The sequence below is a fragment of the Mauremys reevesii genome, linkage group 20 (assembly GCF_016161935.1).
Source record: "Mauremys reevesii isolate NIE-2019 linkage group 20, ASM1616193v1, whole genome shotgun sequence".
NCBI classification, from domain to species: Eukaryota; Metazoa; Chordata; order Testudines; family Geoemydidae; genus Mauremys; species Mauremys reevesii.
The window spans coordinates 13,736,923-13,758,200 of NC_052642.1; the positions used below are offsets into that span (position 1 = coordinate 13,736,923).

The following is a 21,278-nucleotide window of genomic DNA, read 5'->3' on the forward strand; positions in this document are numbered from 1 at the left end:
TCAAGTACTCACTGTTAAGCCATTTCCTCACAAGATATTTTTTTGAACTTTATCCTCCTTTTGAAAAATGAAGGTGGATTGTGGTGTGAAGTTGATTATTAATTCCCCCCTCCCACACTGTGAACTCCATTTTGCATTGCTTCTCTCTTCACTAAACTCAATGCTGACATCTAGTGATGCTATATAACACAGCAACACCATCACACAAGAATCTATAGCTTAAGAAGTGAGTGCAATGACTTTTGAACGACAGAAGTCAGAGGTGGAAAAGCCTGTCTCCGTGCCCATGCAGGGATTGTGCTGCACAGAAATTTTCTAGTGTTTTGTGTGCTCCGATTTTAAAAGTCTGAAGTGACGGAGCTTCAGCCACTTCCAATCAGTAGACTATCTAATAGTCCAATATATCTCCGCCCAGAAAGCTGCACAAATGCTTCCTTTAATATCATCCCAATTCCCATCACTCCCCACAAAACCCCCACATGCACTATTTCAAACCCCTCTCTGTCCTTTTGTGTGCCTTAGCTTCAGATTTCTGCAGAATGATTTCCCTCTTTTCTCTACGGGAAAGAGAGAAGGGACCTGGATCTGCCTTGCTTCCATCAGCTTTTGAGTGCTACATCTCCCTGTCCATAGTATCCTTGAGATACAGATGTGCATTCGAGTCTCCCTATCTGAAGGCAGAATTTGGTCCTTTATCTGACTGCCCTCTATACAAGTGATCATTTTGAGTGTAAGGAGGACAGCTATTAAAAAACAAAACGAACAGTGGGTTTGGACTAAAATCAGATCTCTATTTGGAACTCTCCACGCAATAAGTGTTCTCTTCTCATCTGACCTGGGGTTTTGGCTAAGTTCTATTGATATTAAAAACAAAATGCCAACCTGCATTTCAAAGCCTGTTTGTGAAATGAAAATCTCAAGTTTCAAGCCTTTATGGTTACAGATAAAAGTCTTCAAAATGTAGGGTGGAGAGCTGAGAATGGTTCCCATTCATGTAATTTTGTTAACTGTGAAATCTAATTGTGACAATAAAATGCAAGAAAGAGAGATGGTCATAGCAGGAAGATCTGCACAACCTGCTTGAGAGTAGCACCTTATTTTGGTATCACAAGTGTATGGGGCTTGGTTTTTAGGTAGAGTTTGGGGAAATAATCATTCCCCCTTCCCCTCCTCCATTGCTCTCCTGGAAGCATGTCAGTGATCTTAGCTAATCACTTTTTAAGACTTGTAGGTTGGGAGGCTGCTTTGGGTAGAAGCACATTTATTCTCCAGATCTGTTTCTCTGCAAACTTACTAACAAAGCACAGGCTTCTCCATAGACCTTAGCCTTGAGTGGAGAGAAGTTAGATCCTGGTCTATTAAAGTTCTGATGAAAGCAAGGCCTTATCTCATCACCAGTGGGCACCAGCCTATATTGCATGCATGATGTCATGACCCCCTGCTGCACATTCACCCAGCTGCTGGGTGCCCACTGGGTGAATAGATGCAGCAGGGGGTCCCACCACACTCGGGTTGCCCTGGAGTCTCCAGGAATTAAAGATTAATCTTTAATTAAAGATAATGTCATGTGATGAAATCTCCAGGAAGTCATCCAAAAATATTTGGCAACCCTACGCCACACTAGACCTTTGTGCTCATCAGCTTCCCTTGCTCTGGGTAGGGTTCAAGCATCTTTTTCTTTGGCCTCTCTGGCACACTTCTTGGGCACATATTCTATCACAGAAGGGAACTCAGAGTGCAGTTGCCAGAGGCCCCAGGACCAAAGCTGATCCTTTCCCCACAAAGACACGTCAGTTGCGTGAGCACATCCTTTCCCAGAGCTCCAGCCTTGTGAGCAGTCTGGGTTAGAGTTTACCTCTTCAGGGATAACAAACAGGCTTTGTAAAAGTTTGTAACACAGTTATTCCTGACTTTAGCTAGCACAAGAAATATACAGACAGACAAAATAATAAAGACCTATACCCTCCCCCCTTCCTGCCTCAGTTTCCTCATCAATCTTGATTTGGCCAGAGTCCTCTGTGACATCCAAGTATCCCCTGTCAGGCTTCTCCCCTGATTCACAGGATATTTCTCCCCCTCTCTCCTGCAGCCAGCCTCCTTCTTATTCAGATGGCCCCTCAGTAAAAAAAGGATCCTTCTGCTACAAAAACATGCCCCTCTCTTTCCCCAAGTCTCCTGGAGTCCCTCTCAGTTTTTAATTGACCAATCTATTCATAGACAAACATGCTGATACCACTCTCTGGTCTCCTTAGCACAACAAGGCGCATGAGGCAGAACACAGAAAGAGACAGTTTAAGACATAAGAATACAGACTGCTCATACAATCCAACTGGAGTAAGTTGTACATAGAATCCCCAAATCATCACACATGAGGCTTGCAGTTCCTAGATCACAAGCTGTAGCAAGCACTACTTTCTGTCTTTACTGTTTGACCCTTAGCGTCCAGATATATCACCTGTTGGGGGTGGGGGAGGGAGAAGTATGTACGGCAGCCAGCCCTGAGAGTCCCTTTTCCACACCGAACCCCCAAAGAAGACATCTTTCCCTCCCCTTTGCCTTCGCAGTGCGTAACACTGCTCAGCTGGCTGCACTGCTCCTGCCTGCAATGAAGTCAAGTCAGTGCCCATGACATCACAAAGGCTACCTCTTGCTCCCTGACAATGGCTGAGCTCCCTAGGGTGGGGGAACAGGCAAGGGGATCATTGAACCCTGCAGGGAGCAAGGCCGCTGGGGTCTGAATGCCTCCTAAGCAGAACGGGTAACTAACTTCTTCTTGCATCCCAAATGTTTCTTGTCCCTTATTTTCACCACTCTTCATCAGATCTCCTCACTCCCAGAGCTAATCCCAGAGCTAGACCAGTTTAAAAAATGTTTTGAAAATCTTCCCCAGGTTTTTAAAGGGCCACCTGAAACAGGCTGTGATGTTAACCCAGAAAAGCTAAGATCAGCAGATGTAGATCGTCCATTTAGATAGTCAGTGCTGTTAATCTTTGCAGTGCAAAGGAAAGCAACTCTTTGTACAGCTCCATGCACATAGCATGCTTCAAGAAAGAACTGATCCCCAACAAGAGACGTCTTCAGTTTTATTGGCATTTTCTAGGAGCTTCTAGAGAGTTTCCAGAGACAAAAAATTTAGCAGATTGATACTGAGACCTCTCTATCATTTTACCATGTGATGTTTAAGCTTTATGGAGGCCACGGTACTGAAATTGTACCCTTTGCTGTTGGTGTGACTGTACTCTTCTCATTGCTTTTCTCTTTTGATTTAGGTTAGATCTCAGGTTAGACCTAAGAGCTCATGTGGTCACCAGCATTTGGATGTAAAGAGGCAAAGGATGGATTGTTGCTTTTGAACGTAAAGAGGCAGGAGTTTTGCTATTCACTTAGAAGTGTTTGATCTGTCAAGTAACATTAAACAAACTAGCCACAGCCTTCCTGATCTAGAGACCATCTAAGCTTTGATTTTGCACCCAGCAGGAACTGACTGACTGTCTCCTTGATGGAGAACGACAGTGAACTCCAGCAGAGTTGCTGGGCTTATTTGCCCAACATCTGCCTGAGCCATGTGTTCTGGTGGCTAGACGACAGGGACAGATCTCGGGCTGCTTTAGTCTGTAAGAGATGGAATCAAGCCATGCACTCAGGATCTCTCTGGAGAACAAGAACAATCACCTTCAGTGGGCGGCCATCCAGGTCAAACACATCCGAGTTTGAATCTGCTCTGTGGTACGTCAAGAGATTTGGCAAGTACTTGGAACACCTAGAGATCAAGTTCCTGAATCCTTACAATGCTGTCTTGACCCGAAAATTTCAAGTGACTATGAGGGGGCTTCTCTCGCGCTTGGGCAAATGTAACAGCCGTCTGGTATCCCTAACTATTCAGCACCTGGAGTTGGACCGATTGGTCTGGAGAAACATAATTAAGAATCAGTTTATCAAGAACTTAATTATTTTCCTGAAAAGAATGGGCACACATCTTGTTCATCTCAGCTTGAAAGGAGCAAGAGTGACGCTGGAAGAAGGCTGTGAGCTTTTGAGCTCTTTGAGCTACTTGAAAAACAAAAGTTTTGCCTCTGAAATCAACATAGAAGACTTCTTCAGCCACCATCTTTCCATCTACAGCAGCCCCTTGTTCCACCAGACTATGTCCACGTTCCGCAACCTGGTCATCCTGACTCTCAATTACAACTGCATCTCGGATGAATTGCTGGACATCCTGTGCGAGCACAACGCCCATTCTCTCTGGACTATAAACATCAAGTGCCACATCCATGACCCTCACGGGCAGGTGGTTTGGGGGATGTCCTGGGCCAACCTAGCCAAGAGAGCACCCAAACTGAAAGTGAACTTCTTCTTTGAAAGGGTCATGAAGCACGACAGTCTAGCCAGGATACTCTTAGCAGAGATCCCACTCAGGAGCATCAGTCTACGGAGCTGCTATTTCAGTGACCCGGACTGGTCGATGAGGCCGACCCTCACCAATCTCTTACCAGCATACAAGCACAGTCTGCAGGTATGGTGGGAACAGAAACATTTTATCGTTTTGTCACTAATCTGGCACAACGCCCACGTGGCCATGGTTAAACTGTCAGTGTAAAAGTGAAACCCTGACCCAGGAGGTCATTAGAGCTCCACAAGGCAGTTTTTCCACAAGAGATGTGAGCACCAGCTTCCCAACCAAAGTCCAGTTTAGCTAATTATATTCTGCCCGTCTAAATTCCTCCATCAGCTCAGTTGGACACATTATTTCTACTTCTTCTTAATTATTAACTGTACTGAGCTAGCACCTAGAGATCCCAACTGGGCCCACTCAACTATGTATTTACACACACAAAGAAAAGATTGTTCCAGCCATGAAAAGATTACTGCCTCTCCATAAACTGCTGTGCCCGCTTAAAAAGTTGCAACCTTGTACCACAGAGGTGGCCGTGGCTTAGTGGAGGGAAGAAGATATAGTGTTCCTTTCAAACAATTCAGATATGAGATTGTAAAGTGCTTTGAGATCTTCCTAGGCATAAGTACATGCATCAGTGTAAGTTATTACTTTATAATCTTGCATCTTCTATACTAGGTTTTCTATACAAGGTTTAATATGTAAATCAATTTATAGCAGAGTTTCTCAAACAGGGGTCGCCACTTGTGTAGAGAAAGCCCCTGGCGGGCCGGGCCGGGGTGTTTACCTGCCCCGTCCGCAGGTCCATCCGATCGCGGCTCCCACTGACCGTGGATCGCTGCTCCAGGCCAATGGGAGCAGCTGGAAGCGGCATGGGAGCCGCGATCAGCCGGACCTGCAGACAGGGCAGGTAAACACACCGGCCCGGCCTGCCAGGGGCTTTCCCTACACAAGTGGCGACCCCTGTTTGAGAAACCCTGATTTATAGGAAGAGAAAAAATGATGTCTAGTATGTCCCTTGACAGACATTCTTTGTGGCTAATGATTGAAAATGGTCATTTGAATCCGTGAGTAGTGATTGCTGTTAACTCTCTCTGGTGCATCAAGTACGGTCACATCACAATGTTCCTTTAATTTACAGTCAGCCCTTTGAATTATAATTATTCCCCCGAACACAAATGTTTTGGGGGATCAGAACAAACTCTCCAGAACTGATCTCTGGAAATCCATGTAAGAACCTCTCATAACACCACATTACAGGGACTCTGAGCATTATTTAATGCATTTTCCATCACTATTGGAAGTTCTTTGTGGAAGGGGATATCTATATACAGTGACTAGCACAACAGGGCTCAATTCTGATTGGGGCCTTTGGGTGCTATTATGCTAGAATTATAAGTTACATAAGCTCCAAGTTACAAACAATGACCTGCCTGTAAGTCAACCCTATCAGCAGCGCAAGGAAAGACTTGCTGATTGAATCCCAGGGCAATTGCAATAGCAGAACACCTGGGCCATAGATCTAGATATTCACTATTTGTCTTTTCTAGAAATTAACACTCGAATTCAACAACAGCCATGAATCACTGGATGAGGAGCTGCTGCAGCTTGTGTTATCATGCAAGAAGCTGTTCTTCCTAAAAATCTGGGCCTTCCTCCGTGTTGCATTTGTGGAGAGGCTGTTACAAAATCAAGCAGAAGGGAAATGCACCTTGCGGACCATGAAGGTAAAATCCTGTGTTTCAAAAGTTGCATTCCACCCAAAGAACCCCAAGTAGAAGCATAGATTTATGAACAGGGTAATACAGCCCCCCTCCTCTGAATGTTGGTTTAAGGTTAATGTTAACACACAGGAGGAAAGGATTGCGAGGAAGTGCAAGAACCATACATGTACTGTATTACCAAATTCCACTTGAGAGGGGACCATTCAGGCATGGGTCTCCCTAGACCTGACCAGGTCCATGAAGCGTATTCCAAAATAACACAGCCCTGTTTCACAATAGCTGGGGAGCCCCATGCAAAGCATAGTCCTGTGACTAACTGCAGCCAGGGGAAGCAACATTCGCACTGGTCTAAATGAGCCATGCTACCCGAGAGCCAGCAGGGTCTTAGGACAAGCAGAGCTGGCTTGTGCCTCTATAGATTTCCCCAAGATCTGTGCAGGTCCCAGGAATCTATGGCTCCTGGAGAAGCCCTCTTCAACCCACTGAGTCTTTCCTTCCCCAGTGTCGCCGTCCATTGAAATGCCCCAAGGAGGGGTTGTGAGAGTCTTTCATGAGTCTTTCATGAGGCACAACTTTCACTGGCAGGCCTAAGAGTCTTGCCCAAGCCAAACCGGAGTAAGGGCTTCCGGATTTGACCCAGTGATGACCTGTCTTATTAGATATTATGCTTATCTAGAAAACTCAATAGCCACGTGGGCTTTGGAGCTTAATTTTGGCCAGTTAATGCGCTTCTTACAGATATGATTTTGCTTCGTCCGCACAGGTGAGGATTTACACAAATCGGTATGAAACCATTGAAGAAGATCGAATGTTGCGAGATATTTTCAGGAGATATCGAGACCTGATTGACTCAGAGCTTAATTATTTTGTCATCGCCTACCCGATGATGTGAGAAGCGTGTGATCTGTGAAGTGAAAGAATTAAAAAAAATAATCTGTCACATCTGGAAATGCCTGAATTCATTCTTTAGAGGAAGTCTATAGGGGAGCTGAATGTCATTAGCAGTGTTCCTGAAAGGGAAAGTCAACTAAAACTGAAACAGGGGGCAGTGTGGCCCAGCAGATAGGAAACTGGAGTGGGATTCAGGAGACCTGGTCTTAGAGTCTAATTCCTGGGCAAGGCACCACCTCTCTCTGTGCCTCTGTGTCCTCTCCCACCCATTGTCTTGTTTATTTAGAATGTAAACTCTTGGAGACAGGAGTTGGGTTTCCACGGGTGAGTTTGAGCCTGGCACAATGGGGCCCTGATCTCAGGCAGAGCCTCAGGGCACTACAGTAATAATCATTAGGTCACCAAGTGTCATCACTGGAGCCTCTGTGGCGAGCAGAGACTTAAACACACCACCCAGTATTACAATCACCGAATTGGAAGTGCTCTAGAGAAGAAGCTGAGATTTTATGGGATCTGACAATTGGCACAGACTGAAGGGTGCAGGCAAACAGGCTGGCCATAGTTGTTGTAGAAAAGAAGACAAACAAGATGATGCTAATTGATATTGCCAGACCAGCAGACAGAAACACAAACAAGAAAGAGGAAGAGAAAACAGTGACGTAGGAAGAACTCTGCCACAAAGTGGAATGATTCTGGAAAGCTAGAACAAAGATGATCCCAGTGATGACAGGAGCACTTGGAGTGATTCCCAAGGATATGAAAGAGCCGCTCAAGAAGGAATTAGGAATTCAAGACATTGTGGTCAGTCACCTCCAGACAGGGCCACCCAGAGGATTCACGGGGCCTGGGGCAAAGCAATTTCAGGGGCCCCCTTCCATAAGAAAAAGTTGCAATACTATAGAATACTATATTCTCATGGGGGCCCCTGCAGAGTCCAGGGAAAATCACCTCACTTTCCCCCTCCCGCCCCCGGGCAGCCCTGCCTCCAGAAGACAGCACTCTTAGACATGGTGAGAATGTTAAGGAAAGTCAAAGCAGAACAAATGCATTTGAGCACCTAAAATGCAGGAATTTCATGGAGGGTTTAACCAAACTCCTGACTACCCAGACCTATGGAGTCAGTTTGTGGTCAGGCCTTATTGGTAACTCCTGGGGAAATTTTAGACAGTAGCCTTCCCCCCTTTTTATGTTTAAAGATCCTGCATGTTTTGAAGGCTTTTTGTTTACAAACACAAAACAAACACCAAAATAACCTTCCCCAGAATGTAATAGTGAGGAATAATGATAATACAAGGGGGAAGAATTTTAGAGCCCTGGGTGATTTTAAAATCCTGTGGCTTGCACCTGGCCCTTTGCATCTCATGATTGCTATTTTTTTTGGTCTCTGCATTTAGGCCCCATCTCAATGGCCCTGAAGGAGGTAGATAATGTTATTCTGCCAGGACCGGCAGTTATCTTAATGTTTGGCTGAAGCGTGGTCTCTAGCCAGTTCTTAAGTGCCATATGTCCACTTCACAAAGGTCACAGCCATGGCTGGCTCTGACTGGCACCATTGCGGTCTATCTGTAAGGACAGAAACTAAGGATCAAATGCGCCCTGTGATTGAACTATTTCACCTCTGAAGCTGGTCGCTCTCTCCAGGTCATTACTAAATCCTGCTGAACCAGTGATGGGAAGCTTTCCCTGCCTCCACTCCTGTCAAATTTGTTTAACAGATAAACAGAAGACTTCAGACTCCACGATGGTCAAAGCAGCATTGTTCACAATCACTGCGTCCTACCCAAAGATGTACAAAAAAACCCAGAGGAAAGTCTGGTTGAAGTGTTGAGATAAATGCATAAAGAGCCAGCCTATGTATCCCAGAGAACACCCAGTAAACTGGCAAGGGGAAGCTAAACCTGGTTTAAAAGTTTATTTAGTATTTGTGTAATAATCCACGTCTTGGAGACCCAGTTATGGACCAGACCCCATTATGGTAGGCGTGGTAGGCCCCAGACAGTTAACAATCTAAGTATAAGTAAAACAACATTTAATACTGCAACTTCCCATCTCCCATCCAATAGATTTGTTCCCTTTGGGCATAATCATCCTTAGTACAGCTCCAATACAGGAGAGGAGCTCTCCCCTCACTGGGATACAGTAGATCTATAATTTATTTTTGCTGAAGAATGATTAACAGCTCAGCTGGTGAGCAGACATCTTGACCAGATATTTAATATTTCTATTCTTTCACTGGTCATTTTGATTTCTAGTGGTTATGGCATTCCTTAGGCTGCAGATTTGGTCCTACCAGTCTTCATAGGACTTGAATTCACTATCCAGTATAATCACTGGGCCCAATGGCTCCTTATGAATAAATCCGGTGTGAAATACTGTAGTGCGAAGTAAAAAAGAAAGAGGCTGTGTTAAAGGGAGTTGCAAAATGCTGTTCAAAAAGTGGAATTAATATTGAGGTCAAGAACACATTAGTTCTCACCAAAACTGGGTGGTGGTGGGTGTAATACCCAGATTTCCCCAATGGATGACTTCATTACCAAATGTACAAGTGACCAATTGTATAGTAGCTTCTGTACTAGCCTATATAAATTTGTCACAATGAAAAATAGTGATGTGGATGGCATTAGATAACAGAAGAGTTTAGCCTATTGGAATAAAAAAAATCATGTCTTTATTGTTAAATGGAAAGCTTACAAACAGACCTGTAACAGACATCGTTGAGGCCTTTAAGTCAGTTTTAATTAATACACACTAGGCCCATTTCTGCTCTTAGGCATATCTGTGAAAATCTGTAGCTGCCTGGTTAATTTCAGTGAAGTTAGTTCAGTTTTGCACAAGCGTATGTCAGAGCACAATCTGGCCCTGCATGTCACATGCTATCTCTGAGATAAGGACAGAGAATCAGTTTGTTTATCCTACTGCAGAGGGAAAAAATGGATTCAAAAGGTTCAGTCTTATGGCTAGAATAAAATAGTTTTCCCATAAAATAACTATTTTAACCTTATTCTGCTTTGGAGATATCAGCCTGACAAAGGCAGGTTTCTTCTGCTGAGTTAAATTTGGCAGGATTTATTTCAAGACATTTATGTTTGTGGTGTTGTAGCCGTGTTGGCTCCAGGATATTAGAGAGACAAGGTGAGTGAGGCAATCTCTCTTATGGGACCAACTTCTGTTGGTGGAAGAGACAAGAGACAAGTTTGTCTCTTTCACTAGTAGGAATTGGTCCCCTACAAAGATGTTCCCTCAAACCCACCTTGTCTCTTCAGTACATTTGTATAGTGCTGCCATCATGTGGCTTTTGGTGGCATTGCAATACCTCATTGAGAGGAAACTGGGTTAAATAGGTACCTAGAATACGTGAACGAAGTTAGAGAGATGGAGAAGAGCTGTTACATCTTCCAGTTTCTCTCCCTCCTAGTACCGGGCTAGATCCTATAGAATGTTTTCTTGTGTTGTTTCCAGACAGTATGGCTAGGGTAACCAGATGTCCCTATTTTATAGGGACAGTCCGAATATTTGGGACTATTACCCCCCACCCTCGTCCCAATTTTTCACACTTGCTGTCCGGTCACCCTAAGTACGGCAGTCATACACTATATATACACACTCGAGTATTTATAGGATAACTTCTTGCTCTCAAGCTTTTACCATCAAAGCAAATAAGCTAGGACAACACTCATATAGACCAACCACTAACAAAATGCTAGAATACTGAAGTAGGCACATCTAGAACAGCCTTAAGCATGACAGGTTGCAATGAGATAGATTCGCTGCTTTCTCTGTGCAGACTAAGCCAACTGAAACCAGAGTGAGTTGTGAGTCCTCCTCCTGGGGAACAGAGGCTACAGGGGACAGACAGACAGCCTGGGAAACCGGGGCTTAAGGGGTGCTTCCATGCCCACCACCTGCTCCCACTCAAAGTTTTGGCCAGCTCTACCCCATAGCTTGAGAGAGCCTTGCACAGCTGATATTTGAGTATACCCACCTAATTATGGGCGTAGTTAGCCCCAGAAGCATCTAATGACCCACCTTCCCGGCCGCAGCACTGATGTCCCAAGAAAGGAATAAAGGGTAGAACCAAAAAAAAAACAAAACCTTCCTACTAAAAATATTTTTATTTGGTCAGCTCCCACAAGAATGCTTGACATCACCCACACACAGAGAGAGTCCCTGCCCTCCGAGAGCTCATCAGAACTATTCCAGTAACCATCAGACATTTGCTAAATAATCTTCTCTGTGTTTCTCTTGGTTGCCACAAACATTAATTAAAGCAGAAATATCTTGTTCATTCAAGTGAAGAGGCACAAATGACTGATGCACAAGCACTTTAGTTCCACTTAGCCCTGGCACCCCCCTCTCCTTCCCATAGTGCAGTTACATTCAGGGCACAATGAGGCTGTATTCACAACAGCGCAGGGGAAGTTTGTGACAGCAGCAGACATGTTTGTATTAATGGTGCAGTGATTCAGTACCTGCAGCTAATGGCATTTACTTACTTGTTCAGACAATGGTAACTGTGCACTAGATTAACCTTGGTAATTACATTCCGAACCAAAGTGGTCTTTGAATGCACCTGCTCATGGCAAAGACTGCACGTGACTGTAATGTCACTGTGCATCTTTTACATGGAAGCAGGCAGGCATATAATAAACTTCCACCAAATTCTATCATACCTGATTAAACCAACGGCCCATTCTCAGCCAGTATCCTGCCTTGGTAATGCCAGTTGCTTCAGAAGACCCATCTTCCTAACTCTAAACAATACTGGGGGTGGGGGAAAAAAACTGAGAATTTTCTGATTGCATTTTCCATTTTTGAGAACAATTTTGACTAGTTCTAAATCTGATCTGAAAACCATAACCTTTTTTGCTAGAATTTTCCCAACAATGTTACATTTTCCATCAGAATTTAATGAAAAAGTATTCTTTGCTTGACACATTCCACTTTATAAATTCAGTCTGAGGTAATGGGGGCTTATTGTGTGACAGCACATGACAACAACCCAGGAAAATAATTATATAAATCAAAGGACAGAATTAAATATTGTTTTGTTAAACTATGCAAAGCACCAAAACTAGAGCATAGTGGCAGTGTATACTTCATTCTGATTATTTTGGAAGACAGCAACTCGGAATAATGCAGAATGAGTGAGAAAAGCGTTAAAGCGACCAGCGAGATTTGGATGAAGTTACATATAACAAAAATGATTCCCCTTAACAAATGTAGCAGTTGTTAGCAGTACTGCCATAAATGTAGTGCACAAAATGTAATTTCCTCTTGTGAGGAAAGGACAATCTTTTAAGAACTCCAGCATTCACTTGCTTTTAACCTTTTCTAAAAATATCCTTTCAGCTGAAATTTTAAATACTGGTTTTGTCTCTGCACATGCAAGTTTGGGCATAATAAATGGCACAATTTTCGAGCTATATGATCAGGGGAATAAAGCTACGTCTTTGAATGAAAAAAAAGCATGTTCAGCTTTTTTGTACTCAAACAGGTCATGTATACAACTTCCAGCTTAGTCTATGGCTAGTCCACAAGGAGGAACACTAGGGTTATTATCGGGTCCATAGGTAAGTTTGAAAAAAAAAATTAAGTGCTTTCAGGTTTTGTTGAAAGTTACATGCACATTAATACAACCAAATTACTGTAGAAGCACAAAGCATACTGCACTATCGGCCTCAGTCCTACATATCTATGGGCTTCCATTCAGAAACAGACTTCATATGTAAACACACCTATATGAAAACCAGCCTTACATTTACCTCACAGCTGTACATATTCTTCATCTTGCTCATTTGATCTGGATCCTTAAAAAAAATCTCTGGTATTTAAAAACCTAAGAATCTTCTTTATTATTGACATATAATTTTTGCCTCATAATTTGACCAAGATCAGAGCCAAATACAGTTCTCCTCCAGTGGTAGAATCTACCAGCTGCCTCTTTATCTTTCACCATGAATTTACTTAACATCTTTCCTGAGGAAATGGAAAATGCTTTGCTGTCTCTTTACATCACACATTAAGAACACCCCGAGCAAGTGTCAGTGTTGCTAACCACAGAAACTTCTAAGCAGATCCAAAGCTGTTCATTGCCACAGGCATCACAATGACTAAGAACCTGTGAGAGCTGTGCCGATTCCAATGACAGGTACTGTTGAAAGGTGAGCAATCCCTGCTTTTATTCATTAAAGTTTGTACATGGCAATGGAGGCAGAGGGTTTCAAATCCCAGGTCACATCCCTGTGTTTTAGTGGAAGGAAAGGCAAGAAAATATGTACATCCAATGTTTATAATTTTGAAGGAGTCAATGTGCGATTTTGAAGTTGATGAAAAGTCTCTTCCAGGCAAAGGGTGTGAAACGGGCTAACAGCTATCAGTTCAACCATCGCACTATGTCACCATAAAGGCTATCAACTAATATCATGGCATCTCTGCACTTGAAAGTTCGGTTTTCAAACTAGCCCTGCTGTAAATATAGCCAAGAATGTGTCTGAAAACTGGTTAAAGAGCCTCATCTCTGGGCCACTGGTTCACAAAACTGGTAACATCTCTCAACCTTTTAACAGCACCACGTGAAACACAGACTCTGTAAAATAGATGGTGGACCACCGAAATCCCTGCCCTCAACTGCCACGGGAAACATCCCCATTCTCCATCATTGGGAAGTCTTCTCAGAGCCACAGGTGGTGGGCATACAAGCCCCATTGCACTATTGGTGATAATAGTGGAGAGGGAGGCATGAGGAACCTGCTAGTTATGCTTACCCCACCGTGGGATTTCCTGTGGATAGTGGGATAGGCCTGATCAGGACCTGTTGGTCTTACAGGTGAACATGCATTAGCCAACTGGTAGGGGAGAACAAATGGGTATAAATAATAGACACCCACATTGGAAAAGTGTTCAGAGATCTAGTGGGTAAAGAAAGCAATACAATATTTATTATACCTTTTGAAAAGGCTAGCATAACTATATTTACAAGTTCTGTAGGAACTGATGATTATCTTTCAGCTCAATTCCTGTGGCTAATTTGATGCAAAATTATTGGTGATTTTAACTGATAATTTTTGAACAGATATTCCTGGATGATAAGAACTGGTTCCACTGGCAAGCATACAAAATTAGAACACAGAAATTTTTATGGCAATAATACTAGGCAATTTTGCTCAGATTTGCCAGATTTTAATTGTTTCATGACTCATTTGCAACCACAAATCATTAATTTTTGTTAAAAAAAATGAGCCTTCAATAAATAGTCTTTTATCAATCACTTTTCCTCATGGAAATAAGACAATCGCTGGAGAAATCAGGCTGTCTATTGCTGGCAATTGTCAAATGTTATTTTGGAACATGATCTGCTGACATGACTCCATTAAAGAAAAAAGTCCTATATAAAGGAAGCCGTATGTATATTGAGAGGCAGCATGTTCTAGTGGATATAGCATTGGGAGTCAGGACACCTCAGTTCAAGTTCTGGCTTTGACATTGATTGACTGTGTGACCTTGGCAAGTCATTTCACCTGGCTTTGCTTCCAACTTTTTATTTCTCTTGATTATTTTGATAAGATTGCTGGGGTGGGGACTATCTTACTACATGTTTGTACAATGTCTAGCATAATAGGCTACTTGTAATACAAATAAATAAGACTCTCAAAAGGTTTGTCTGTCGCCTTTGGTTTCAATGAACTATAGTCTGTCAGATGTGTGTTTCTACTTGATATTCCATCATTTAACAGAAGTCAGGGTTGTGTCAGATGTTATGTACTCTATCAAGCACTCCTTTCTGAAATCCAAATCAACATGCATAAATATTGTATTTTCCACTAGAGTGCTGCCTTCTGATATATTTCTCTTTTAATGGAGAGATCATCTGGTGGTCTATGATGACCGAGGAAAGGTGTTTCTAGAGAAGCCTGAGATGAAGATGAAATGATTTCTTAAAAACAACAAAAACTTGTTCCTAGGATTACACTTATTTATTAAGTCTTGGAAGAAAAGCTCCCGGTAACAGTAACAAGAATTCTGAAATTTCTTTATCTGGGGAAAAAGAGGGGAAAGCAAGGTACAAAAAGTATTTTCTGCTGTAGCAGAGAAATAATGATCCCCTAACATAACAATTGCATTATATAATTAAAAGTACTGTACACACCAAAAGAAAGGAAAATATTAGAGTTCTTATAGGGTAGCATAAGAAATAATTCAATAATTGGTATTTAAAGTACAGATTGTTAGTGTTCATGAGCCTTTGCAGGCAAATAATCGGGAGCAAAAAGTTGGCGTTGTGGTTAAGGTACAGTGCTAGGGCTCAGGAGTGCTGGATTCAATTCCTGACACTGCCAGACACCTGGCGTGACCTTGGACAAGTTACTTAATCTGTGCGTCTGTTCATTTTGTACAGTGCTGTTACTGTACACAGCACTGACCAACTAATAAAACACAATTCCCCTTTTGCCCCACAAACCCCCTTCCCTAAAGAATTTATATTGCAGCAGCGAGAAAGCCACTTTTATCATTGTTATTTGTATTATCCTCGCACTTGGGCGTCCAGGTCATGGACCAGGATCCCAGTGCACTAGGCACTGTACAAACACCAAACAAAAAGATGGTCCCTGCACCAACTGGTTTATAGTCTAATCAAGGATGTAGTGCTCCCAAATCACAAGTTTTATTAACTCATTATTGTAACACTGACAGACCAGGTACTAGCTCATGCCAAGGGGCATAAGAAATGCATGCTGGTCACCAGTCTGGCTTACCTGTGTGTTCGCCCTGTTAAAACAGGGGCTAAGTTGATAAGAATGTGTTTAGTGTGTTTAGACTGGATGAAAAGCTTGTAGGATTCTATATGTGTTGATCTCAGAACATCTGTAGCCCATACTATAAAGTTATATTCAATGTTTGCAGTGTAAACCTCTGTAATTATGTCGCTCACCTCACCAAACAGGAAAGCAGCATTCGTTAGGGTTGCCAACTTTCTAATCACAGAAAAACTAACACCTTTGTCCAGCCCCCTGCCCCATTCCTTCCCTGAGGCCCCACCCTGCTCACTCTGTCCCTCCCTCCCTCCGTCGCTCACACTCCCCCCCCCCGTCACTCACTCGCTCATTTTCACTCGGCTGGGACAGCAGGTTGGGGTGCAGGAGGGAGTGAGGGCTCCGGGGTAGGGCTGGGGAGGAGGGGTTTGGGGTGCAGGAGGGGGCTTTGGGCTGGGGGGTGGGGCCGAGGGTAAGGAAGTGTGGGAGGGGGCTCTGAGCTGGGGCAGGGGGTTGGGGTGAGGGCTCTGGCTGGGGTGGGTCTGGGGCTGAGGAGTTCAGAGTGCGGGAAGGGGGCTCCAGCCTGGGGTAGGGGGTTGGGGTGTGGGAGGGGGTGCAGGCTCTGGGTGGCACCGATCTTAGGTGGCTCCCGGGAAGCGGTGACATCTCTCCAGCTCCTTGGCGGAGGGGAGGCCGGGGGGCTCTGTGTGCTACCCCAACCTGCAGGCACCACCCACGCATCTCCCATTGGCCACAGTTCCCAGCTAGTGGAAGCTGCGGAGCTGGCACTCAGGGCAGGGGCAGTGTATGGAGTCCCCGTGGCCACCCCCCAGCCAGAGGGATATGCAGGCCACTTCCTGGGAGCCACGCAGAGCCAGGCAGGGAGCCCGACAACCCCGTTTCAATGCCAACTGGACTTTTAATGGCCTGGTCAGCGCAGTGTAGCCACTCTTTGTCGGTAGGAGAGAAACCACCCATAACAAGGGACTTTTCATCAGTAAAACATGTGTCAGTCATCATCAGTAAAAACACACCCCTGAACGACAAAAGTTTTACCGACGAAAGTGCAATGTAGATATAGCCTAAGAGGATAGCAGAATATTAAGGTTGGCGGACAGGTTCCCCTCTTTCCTTCTCTTGGGAGTTGTAACCTATATTGCAGAGAAGTTTTCTGATTAGAAATCCACATTGGCATGAGTGAGAAATATCTTTTAGTCACTAGATGGAGCTAAGAACCAATAAAATCACCGCAGCTCTGCCTGAAAAGTTAAATGATTGGCTTAGATTCACCTGAGAAGGAAAAGCCAGGAGATTTCAAAAATGATGAAATTAAGTTATCACTTGTCCTGCTTTGTAATAGGTGCTTATATTACTAGGTTATTGTCCCGGTCTTAAAAACGGGAGTGGTGGTAATTTCTTAAAGTGGAAAAATCACTGCTTAACTAAAATGAATAGAAAGGACAGAGGATAGAACTGAGTCTCACAGATCTACAGAGCAGATATAGAATCTGATATTCTACTGTCCCTGCAGTTCCATGCTGGAATTCTAGGATTAACCTAAGACTTTCGGATATACCTTAATTCTTCAGTTCAATCTGGAGGCACTAAGTTATTTCATTAACCCCTGACAAATCTTGCTGGCTCCATTAACTTTTTTATTATTATTTTTTTAAATTAGAAACAGTCTTTTTTATGTAAATAGCATAAGCCTTAACACAGAGAGGTCAAATACCAGAATGCTCCACATATGAATTTGTCCAGCTTTATGCATGCTGTGTCTTATAGGTCTCCCATGCTACAAAGGATGCGGTGTGTCACCATCTTAACTTTGTCTGAAGGTTCATCTTTTTTGAAGACAGATGATCTGTGCTTAGAATGAATTACGAAGCCAGGCACATGTCTGCTACTGCCTACTGTTCCATTTAGACACAGACAGTCCTGGAGAAAGCAGTGTTATCAAATGTGGGAGGAATTAAGATGAGATGGGTTGGGGAGAGCAGTTGGACGACCCACTTTTATAAGTGAATCGAAAGTAAGTTCTGCTTCAGGATGGTTCTGCTGTTGCACCCAAAAGATCACAACTTTCGTCTTCGTAGTTTAACTACCAGTCCCTTGATGTGGAAATTATAAAAAACAAAGAGTGAAATTCACTCCAGTGCAGAGAGGCAGTACAAGACCTACGTATCATTGAGGCATGTTAAAGAATGAAGTAAGAAACACACATTCTTTACAAAAATGTGCCCAGTCATATATAATGTGGTATGTTCAACCTTATGATTAATGGTCAGCAGTTTGGCATTTTAGGGGTTTTAGAGGATGCCTCTTTTAAAGTCACATTGAAATGAAACTTGGCATAAGGATGAGCCCAGCTGCAAATCTGATTGATTCTAAAAATAGTGTAAATGGATTAGGAGGGATTTTGTGAGTGTATTTATGTTTCAGATTATATGAACATGTGACTATTCCCAGACACGTACAATGGTTGGATCCATGGGCCTGAAGGCACTGCAAACCTGATCCTATGTCAATTAAAGTGTCTTCTATAAGGCACAATTCCTCCCCCCCCCCACCACACACACAATGAAGAACTTAACTGACCACCTTGTAAACAAAATGGATTCCGAATTAACTGTATAAAAAAGAAAAGGAACTAAAGGATAAAGAGAAGTTTCATGGTTATCAATATACACAGCTGATGGTTACTGATCATTTTAGAGACATTTCCTCGATTCAAGAAGGCATTTTTACCCACAGTTCCCTTCACATTTTTACCCACAGTTTGGTCCATGGACCTATCGTTGATTTGGTCTAGTTCTGTGGAGTAACTCCAGAATTTCTTGAATGTTACGAGTGTGCACTATCAGCTGTCAAGAATAATATTGTTCCCTTCAAGACAGCAGAACATGTTAAAAACACTACCAGTATTTACACTTCCTAAATGGCATGATGTAAGTGTATGCTTTTGAAACTTTGCTGACGCATTCCACTACAGACATACTAAAAGCTGTTTAATGAAGGTCCCTGACAAGGCTGTGGTAGGTGAGCAGATTAATAAATATGCTAGTCACTGATGCCAGCCGCTCAGTTAAAAAAAAAATTCAATAACACTTTCCTTGGCTTTGCGAAAAAGGTGACATTTCATTTCCGCACCATGAAGTGCAGTGACGACCAAATGGTGATTGATGATAGCAAAAGGATTGGCAGGCCCATGGAGATCTTTATTGGAAACATGTTTGAACTGGAAGTCTGGGAAATTGTGCTTGCATCCATGAGAATAAGACAGGGGAGCTGGAGTTCTGGTGTGAGGTCATCGTAAGTGCTGGAGTTACTGATCTTTGCTCTCCCTATAGCCTTTTCCATTTGAGGATCTCAGAGCACTTTACAAATATTAAGTCTCACTGCAGCCCTGAGAGATTGATACCCTGGCCCACATCCTGCAAAAAGAACTCAGCAGGTGGGTTGCTGAACCCAGATGGAGCCCCACTGACTTCAGGAGCACACAGAGTCACTCACATGCAACAAGTTGAAGGATCAGGGCTTGACCTATCTGTTGGTTGAAAATCACGCTTGTGCTGTATCTTCAACAATCTGAGGGGAAGCTTCCATGGCAATGATAGTTACTGGTATTCCAGCAGCACCCACACTATGCTTGGTGCTGTTCACGCACATGGGATGACAACAATCCCTGCCCTCAAGAGGAAATCAGTGAATGCATCTGATCAATGAGAGTTCAATAGACGGCAAGGCATTCATTTCCCCTTTATATACGCCACAATGCTTTTTTAAAACCGCAGAATGCTGGTCTCTCACGAGTAGCTTTTCGGTTCATTTAAGTGATATAATACAAGAGTTTTGAGTTGTGATATAATAAAAATCAAACAATCTTCAATGTCTGCACAGTGAATGCATGGGTTTGTTTGTTTTTCCCCATAATACACAAGTGGGAAACTGTGAATGACAACTATTTTACACCTGAGAGCTATTAATCTCAATCCTCTTTTGTGTTCACTCATTCTGAGGTTCAAGGTTGAGAAGTCTTAACTGAAAGACATCGCCTAGAGGTAAGGAGGACATAGATAAGAGGTGACTTATTAAGTATAAATGAAGGATACTAAATTGTGTCTGGTGTGAGGTTTGTATTGAACACTTTAGGTTTCTTTGGTATCCTTCTCACCAGGAAAGGATCATGCAAATTGCATTGTCCAGTATATTACCTACTGTTTAATTGGCAAAAGGACTTGTATTATCTTTTAACACAGTGTTAACTTTTCCATTTTGTTTTAGTCTTATACAATTAGGCATTCAACTGAGGAATTAGTTGAAATCTTAGGATCCTAGTGTAGAAATTATGGCTACTGTGTACCTCACATAGAACTTAAGGGACATAGGTTTTGTCAGCTTTCAACGTTTATTAGTAGTATTCATTTATTTGCCATAGTGCCCACTACAGGCTAGTATTTTCCCAACACTTGAGAAGAAGTTCCTGCAAGGTAGAAATAGGTTGTTAAGGGGGTTACATGGAGAATCTGATCATTTACATGGCATTGGAACATAGAATCAGGTCAGAGCAAAGGACCGCATGTTACTGAAGAATATATACAGAGTATATTTATTTTTTTACCTTCTTAACTAAACATACGTGAGTTATTTATTTGATTAGACCTCTGAGAATATGCTACATCTGTGGGTGGAATTCTGAAGTAGTGCTGTAGAACATGCTGTGCAGAAAGAGTCTTTTCTGGAATAAAAACTATCTACAATCAGGCATGATGCTCAGGTAGGAAAGGCTCAAATGGTTACAGCACTCCTCAGCTTTAATGTCGGTTTTTGAAAGAGAGATGCAATTCTATTTAAGGCAATGAAACAGCTGACCAGGTCATGTGGTTCATGCTATTGCACAGCTTCAATACAATTCGTCTTAATCAATGTAATGTTAATAATCTGATTTCATGCCTCCATGAAGAGGTCACACATTGGAAGAATTACAGAAAAGGTGCTAAGTTCTTAGAGCACTGTGTTGCTGGATTTAGTCAACCCGAACAGTCCATTCCAACACAGAAAGCGTACCTAGGAAAATGAAAACAGCCTTTTGCATTCTGTGACAAAAATGAGAAACTATATTACTATACAATTAACAGTAAACTAGGTAAAGCACATCAGTGGTTTCACATCATCATACCTCCATGTCCTCCTAGACTAACCAATACTAGCAATTCAATGCCCAAGCATTCATGGGAGGTGAATTATAAACTGACACTCCCGGGTTTGTGGACTGAATATGCTTATTCAGTCCTCTTTCCTGAACTTCCTTTTTGGTAATCCAGTCAGGACACCTAAACACTACCCTGTGATTAGCATGACCAATCAGCTAACCAAAAGCAACTTGAATGTAGACTTGCAGCAAGCTATTTGTGATCAGTCCAGAGAGTGTAAATATATTTGCAAGGGAAAAGAAGGCAGATACATTGGAGGAATTTGGAATGTTCTCAGTGATATTCCAGAATCAGGGAAAGTGTTTCT

General features: G+C 42.8%; 2 protein-coding genes across 3 annotated transcripts in view; one reads left to right on the forward strand and one right to left on the reverse strand.

The window, feature by feature from the left end:
- PIMREG (PICALM interacting mitotic regulator) overlaps positions 1-21,278 on the reverse strand; it is a 76,598-nt gene that overhangs the window by 14,301 nt on the left and 41,019 nt on the right. Inside the window, exon 1 of one of the 2 annotated variants that reach the window (XM_039507598.1) lies at positions 2,456-2,583. The exons of the other annotated variant lie outside the window; for it this stretch is intronic. The gene's annotated coding sequence lies outside the window, so the exon portion shown is untranslated. Of the gene's footprint in view, positions 1-2,455; positions 2,584-21,278 lie in introns of those variants that run through there. 2 annotated transcript variants of the gene reach the window in all.
- On the forward strand, positions 2,628-7,057 carry LOC120387215 (F-box only protein 39-like). The gene is made up of 4 exons (XM_039507594.1): positions 2,628-2,758; positions 3,270-4,513; positions 5,944-6,120; positions 6,881-7,057. The coding sequence occupies exons 2-4, from the start codon at positions 3,500-3,502 to the stop codon at positions 7,007-7,009; spliced, it is 1,320 nt and encodes a 439-aa protein (XP_039363528.1). The 5' UTR covers positions 2,628-2,758; positions 3,270-3,499; the 3' UTR covers positions 7,010-7,057.